Source organism: Priapulus caudatus, unplaced genomic scaffold, assembly GCF_000485595.1.
Source record: "Priapulus caudatus unplaced genomic scaffold, Priapulus_caudatus-5.0.1 Scaffold76, whole genome shotgun sequence".
NCBI lineage: Eukaryota > Metazoa > Priapulida > Priapulimorpha > Priapulimorphida > Priapulidae > Priapulus > Priapulus caudatus.
The window spans coordinates 139347-146026 of record NW_014577137.1 but is presented as its reverse complement, the minus strand read 5'-3'; the positions used below and the strand labels follow the sequence as shown (position 1 = coordinate 146026).

The 6680-nt window shown below is 49.5% G+C and overlaps 1 protein-coding gene across 1 annotated transcript in view; it reads left to right on the top strand.

Moving 5' to 3' along the window:
- The window catches only part of LOC106821534 (antizyme inhibitor 2-like), a gene marked incomplete in the record, with an annotated part of 16647 nt that overhangs the window by 7391 nt on the left and 2576 nt on the right, over positions 1–6680 (top strand). Inside the window, 8 exon segments of the mRNA XM_014826387.1 lie at positions 1584–1705; positions 2335–2503; positions 3328–3418; positions 3880–4129; positions 4912–5046; positions 5606–5771; positions 6028–6181; positions 6509–6618. Coding sequence (XP_014681873.1) covers positions 2408–2503; positions 3328–3418; positions 3880–4129; positions 4912–5046; positions 5606–5771; positions 6028–6181; positions 6509–6618 — 1002 coding nt within the window.

The following is a 6680-nucleotide window of genomic DNA, read 5'->3' as shown; positions in this document are numbered from 1 at the left end:
GTGCTGGTGCATCTGGTGCGGTGTGTGCGTGCTGGTGCATCTGGTGCGGTGTGTGCGTGCTGGTGCATAGCCGTGTGGTGCGGTGTGTGCTGGGTTAGTGTGCACAGCTATTGCACATTCGGCTGCATTGCGAGGGGGACGCCTTGGGTTGCGTGACCGGACGAGCATTGTGTGGCAGAGGTCGATCTGGCTCGCCGTCTCCCTCACACGAGAGCGAGTGCTCTGCAGTTTGTGCTTGAGCCTACAGGTCCGCAAATCTTAGGTTGATCAAGTAGTGGCGGCGTGTTTTTGTTCATGGGTGCAGCATGTGAAGTGCGTGCGTGTCGTGACCTGTGTGCTTCCACAGTGTACTACTTCCCCCATTGTGAATTTCACACGCATATATATATATATAGGTGTAGGGTGGTTCACTGGTTGTTGCCTCGACACTGGTAACACTGCACGAAATCGGCGTGTATGATATAGATCTAGGTTTATTCTATGTATACAAGTTACGAGATAACACATGTGCAACCTGCTTAGGATTCATTTTAACCCCAAAAGCGGGCCATTACGAAGGGGTAAAGTACGTCGCAGTATGGAACCGTGCGTTCACAACACTACGTAGGTGTCGCGGTCGATCAACACTTGCGACGATATTCGTGCGTATGCATGTAACGACGATGACCCTTACGCACATGCGACGCTATGTCTGTGAAGCCAGCAGCAGCAGCATGGAGGACGGACGGACGGAGATGAAGCCATGCTTATCTCTCGCGTAACTGAGTCGCGTTCGCTCGCTCGCACGCCGCCGCCGCTCCTTCCGCCTGTGAGTTGTAACGTTATCTCCCCCTCCCCCTACTGTAGATCACCTAGGTTACACCCGCGGTGCGGCCGGTACCGGCACGTTAATGTGTGTGCAGCATGTGGCGATGGGAACAGCTGCGGGGGAAACAGATGCCGTCGATCTGTGTGTGCGGTTCTGTACCTCGAGGGTTTCTCCGCGAGTATTACCGCTATGCGAATTGTTGTTAGATTGAGACATCCTTCCGGCATGGCACATTAGCTGCACACAGTTGTTTGACTTGTGTTGCAGACCTGCCAACCCTTACGATTTTTTCGTATTCCTTACTAATTCCAATATGTTTTTACGAATGTACGATCAAACTGAAAAACACGATTTTTTACGACTTGGAAATTAATGTTTTTTACATTGTGAGCCGAGAAATATCTGGCGATTGTGAGCCATATTGGATCACACGTTCACGTTGTTCTCGCGTGATCTAGAGTTAGTCCCATCATTCATTGCGCGCATGCATAACATACAAACAAAATGGCCGCCTGCTGCAAGAAAAGAAAAGCCTTACTATTTTCATGAATCACAGGTTGGCAGGTCTGGTGTTGGCAGTTATCATTGCAGCCTACAGTTTTCTTTCATTTGCTATCAAGTAACCACGTGATTTCTGTGTGTGTGTGTGTGTGTGTGCATGCGCGCGCGTGAGTGCGTGCGTGCTACGTGTAGTTGCGCGATTTTTTCAGGGCCTCACGTGCGCATAAGTAACAGAATGGCTTCAACTAATGTAATGTTTTTGTTTATCTTTCAGGGCGGATTCGCCGCTGAAAACCCTGCGGGGGCCTGCCTGTTCAGAATTCAGCTAGACTTCAACAGAGAGCCGGTTTGGGATCCCAGCTGATATCTGCTCAAAATTGAGGCATTCCACATCCGGTAGGTTATTTCCACACGATTAAAGTATAAAAAACTTGCAAGTTTGCACACACAAGAACATGTACGTAGGGGTAGAAATTAACTTTTCCACGGACTCCCTACCCTCAAAAAGAGGGAGTCTGCAGCAACATGAGGGAGTCCGCAGTCTGAGGTTCAAAATTAAAGATATTAACAATAACGCATGTACTTATTTTTAAGATTCATGCAGTTGCACGTCTGCCAAATTTTCTTGGTACATTAGCTGGAAAAATACGGTAATTCCGCGAGGCCGTGCTCCGGAACGAACTAGTCAGTATCGCAGAATTTTCAGGGAGTCGCACGGACTCCTGCATATGTCATCATATCAGGGAGTCCGACAGTAAATCAGGGGTATTTGACTCCGGACTCCCGTTAATTTTGCACCCTGTGTACGTAAACTGTAAAAAACATGCTTATATTTTCATATAGAGAGTGTCGTATATCTAATCTAAATTAGGAGTGTGGTGTCCTTTGCATGAACCAATCTGGTGTATATAAGTTATTTTTTAGTGCGATGGTAGCTTATAATGTCAATATAATATAATTGTCAACAGATGCTGCTATCTCGTGACACGTCGTCCGTTTATCCACTACTTACGTTTTAATTACAGGCTCATTGGAATCACTTAACACCGGCGGATTGCCCCAGTTTGTAATAAATCCGACAAATTTCTCAAATTGACGATGCAGTTGGAGGTGAATAGCAGCAGCGTGTGCACGCTCGACGTGCCCGCGTACATTGCCGAGATGATCCAGCGTGTAGTCAACACCAGCGGCATGGTAAGCACGTCTACACACCTACACCTCATCCTACTGGTACAGTCTGTATAATATATGCTGTTACGGTGTATATGTGCTTTATGTGCTGTATATATGCCGTATATATGCCGTATATATGGTGTATGTATGCTGTATGTATGCTGCATATATATGGTGTATGTATGCTGTATAAATAGCTGGATGGGAACTAGGCTAGCGTTGTTCTGGGTAACCGGTTATCTGAATGATGCAACTCCACCAGCTTCATCTTTTGGCTTCTTAAAGGATGAACATGTGCAATGCAGTCTACCTTTGCAAAATTGAATTTGATTCGTAAAATGCCTCTGAATCCGATGCAGTTGCGTGGACGCGTACAGCATTACACAACCTACAATATCGGCAGATCAAAGCTGCGATGCATGCTAAACCTTTTGGTTGCTAAGCAACGACGGGCGCAGACGTAGTGGCAGCGACGTCTTCAAGCAGCCGGGGGCGGGGCTGGCATGCTCACCACCTGGCATCGTTTATCCATCTAGGTGGCACCACCTAGATCAGGGGTTCTTAAACTGTAGTCCATGGACCCCTTAGGGGTCCGTGGATGGGCTTCAGGGGGTCCGTGGATGGGCTTCAGGGGGTCCGTGAACCAGGCGCATGCAAAATGTTGTGTTTATGGGCTTATGTGCATTTTCTAGGTAGGCGTCTGTAGCTTTCACCAGATTAACAAAGGGGTCCATGACTCAAAAAAGGTTAAGAACCACTGACCTAGATGGTGGTGGTCCAGAAGGGAACGGTTGGCACGCAGCGACACTGAACGTCACATTAATTGAGATTTCCGTTGATTCCAGGATAGCCATTTTTTTGTCATCGACCTGAATGACATTGTGAGGAAGTACAGAGAGTGGCAGCAGAAGATGCCTCGCGTCGAACCATTCTACGGTGAGTGCTGTTTGTGTTGTGCATGCGTAATAGTAATAATAATAATAATAATAATAATAATAATAATCTCAAGGGGTCGAAATTGAGGAAAACTGATACTTTTCTTCCAGAAAAATGACAGAAAAAAATTACTTTTCCGTAGAGGTTTTACGTTTAGCAGGTTTGAAATGATTAGAAAGGTGCATAAGAGCCAGAGGTTCCCATGATTTCATGCTCGAGGGAACATCTTTTGTAAGGATGTAAGGATAGATTGATCAATGTTCCTCTAAGTCTGAGCCCAATGTTCCTCTAAGCCCGAGGTTCCCCTACTCCTGATGTTCCTCTAAGCCCAATGTTCCTCTAAGCCCGAGGTTCCTCTAAGCCTAATGTTCCTCTAAGCCCAAGGTTCCTCTAAGCACAATCTTCCTCTAAGCCCGAGATTTCCTCGAGCGTGAGTTCCATGTCGTTCTCCCTCGCTGCAGCGATGAAGTGTAACGACACTCCCGGCGTCTTGCGTCTGATTGCTGACCTCGGGGTCAACTTTGACTGCGCCAGTAAGAAGGAGATGTCCACCGTGCTCGACCTCGGTGTTTCCCCCGAGCGCGTGATCTTCGCGAGCCCCTGCAAGATCGCGTCACACGTCAAATACGCCGCCGAGCACGACGTCGCCATGACGACGTTCGACAACGAGCACGAGCTGTACAAGATCAAGCGGCTGCACCCGGGCGCTAAGTGAGTCTGATGTGCGGTGTGTGTGTGTGTGCGTGCGTGCGTGCGTGCGTGCGTGCGTGCGTGCGTGCGTGCGTGCGTGCGTGCGTGCGTGCGTGCGTGCGTGCGTGCGTGTGTGTGTGTGTGTGTGTGTGTGTGTGCGTGTGCGTGTGCGTGTGCGTGTGCGTGTGCGTGTGCGTGTGCGTGTGCGTGTGCGTGCGTGCGTGCGTGCGTGCGTGTGTGTGGATCTCTGTGTGTGTGTGCGCGCGCGCGCGCGTGTGTGTATGCGTGTGCGTGTTTGGATTCGTATGTGCGTGTGAGCGTACGAGCATAAGTACCAATGTGCACGCATGTGTGTGCGTGTGTGCTTATGTACACGTGAGAGCGTGTTTATTGTGTTAATGCCCCTAAAACTCTCACTAGCTTTTTTTCTAAGATGCTCATAGTAATAAAAAAAACTAACTGGAACTGAAAATTCATCGAGCCAGGCTCCGGCAACACGGGTGGCCTAAGAAACGAGTTTTGTGTATTTATGTGTGTTTGATTCGCACGTATATATGCTCCAGTTATCATGTGTGAGTGTGTGTGCGTGCGAGCGCATTCACTCGTGTCTGTACTCTCCCTGGGCGTATCTCCCCACATGGCTTCATCTCATAGTGCTTCATGTCACCCGCTCGGCTTGTCTGCTCTCCCGTGCGGAACGTTCACTTGTCGGTGACGTTCGCTTGTCGGTGACGTTCGCTTGTCGGTGACGTTCACTTGTCGGTGATGTTCGCTTGTCGGTGACGACGTTTGTTCTCGCGCAGGCTGGTGATTCGCATCACGACAGACGACAGCAAGGCGCAGTGCCCGCTGAGCATCAAGTTCGGAGCGAAGCTGGCGGACACTCGCCGCCTGCTCACCATCGCCCGCCAGCTCGAACTCAACGTCATCGGCGTCAGGTAGGTGGCGCCCCCTGCTCATGTCCCTCGGTCCGGTTTCACAGGTTCCCTGCTTGGGTCGGAGCGCCGTTTTTCTCGTGACCGCGCGCGTCTGTCTCCTCGTTGTGGGGTCGGAAAGGGTGGGAAATTTTCTGGGAATTTTTGGAATCTTTCCACGGAGAAGGATCCCTCCCGAATCTTTCCCTGCGGAAGGTTGGCTGAATTTTTGATGGTTGTGAATTTTGGAAATTTCGTAGCAGTTTTAATTTATCTTTATGAAATGATAAGATATCTATCTAGTCAGGAAGATATGTTGCATGAAGCAAAAACGTGTTATGTCTCCAAGGTTAAACGCAAAGGATAAGAATAATATAATTAGTTGCTGTTATACCTGTTGTCATCTATAGTAGAACAAACCTACCTATGTTTGTACTTCACGTGAACGATCGTCAATGACATGTATCACACAATTAAAACAGCCAACCCCATATTTGATACCATCACTTCTCCCTATGCCACGGCAAATCTGAAAATTCCTCGAGGAAAATTTTTTGCAGCATCGATATTTGATTTTCGGCAGTTTCCACGTCGGCAGCGGCAGTTCAGACGCTAGTGCGTGGAGCGTCGCGATCCGCGATGCCAAGCGAGTGTTCGAGGAGGCCGACGAAGTTGGATACGCGTTCTCTCTGCTCGACATCGGCGGAGGATATCCCGGTGACCGCAACGCCAGCATAGATTTTGACGATGTAAGAGAACATTGCGTTATTCGCCTAGCTAGCATAGAGTTCGACGACGCACGGGGTAGCCCTCGAGAAAATTATGTTGTTTTTGTAGCCAGCGCAGGCTAACTGTTACAACGGCTACATATTTGCTGTTGGGAGGTAGTGAGACGATACATGGCTGAAAGTGTGTGGAGGTGGTGGAGATAAAGGCAGAGGAAGTGGGGTGGGGTGTCGAGTCTGTGAGGCCGTAGTTCACGACTGCTCCCGCCGCCTGTTTCAGATCTGCAACGAGGTGAACGCATCGCTGGACGAACATTTTCCCGAAGGCTGCGGCGTTCGCTTGATCGCCGAGCCCGGCCGCTACATGGTAGCCTCCGCCTTCACCTTGGTTGTAAACGTCCACTCGAAGGACGTGGATGTTACCTGGAACAAAGGTACAGTTTACAAACGGTGGGCCCGTGTGTGATGTGCGTGGATGCGTGCGTGCACATGTCTGGGTGTGTGTGCGTGCGTGCGCCGTGCGTGCACATGTTTGGGTTATATGTGTGCGTGCGTGCGCCGTGCGTGCACATGTTTGGGTTATATGTGTGCGTGCGTGCGTGCGTGCACATGTCTGGGTGTGTGTGTGTATGCGTGCACATGTTTGGGTTATGTGTGTGCGTGAAACCAAAAGATCTCTAAAAAGGTCGGTCACATCGTTTATGTTGAGCATTTAAAATAATGTGCTGGTTGTTCATCCATTGCGCTGTTCATCTCCGCAGAGACCGGAACGAAGACGGTGAAGAACAAGCTGTACGTGAACGACGGCATCTACGGTTCATTCAACTGCCTCATGTTCGACCATGCACGGGTCTTCCCGGCATTGTTCAAGGTGAGTCTGGTCGCCAAGAGCGCCATCTAGTGGTGGTGATTGCCATAACACCTCTAAGGAAC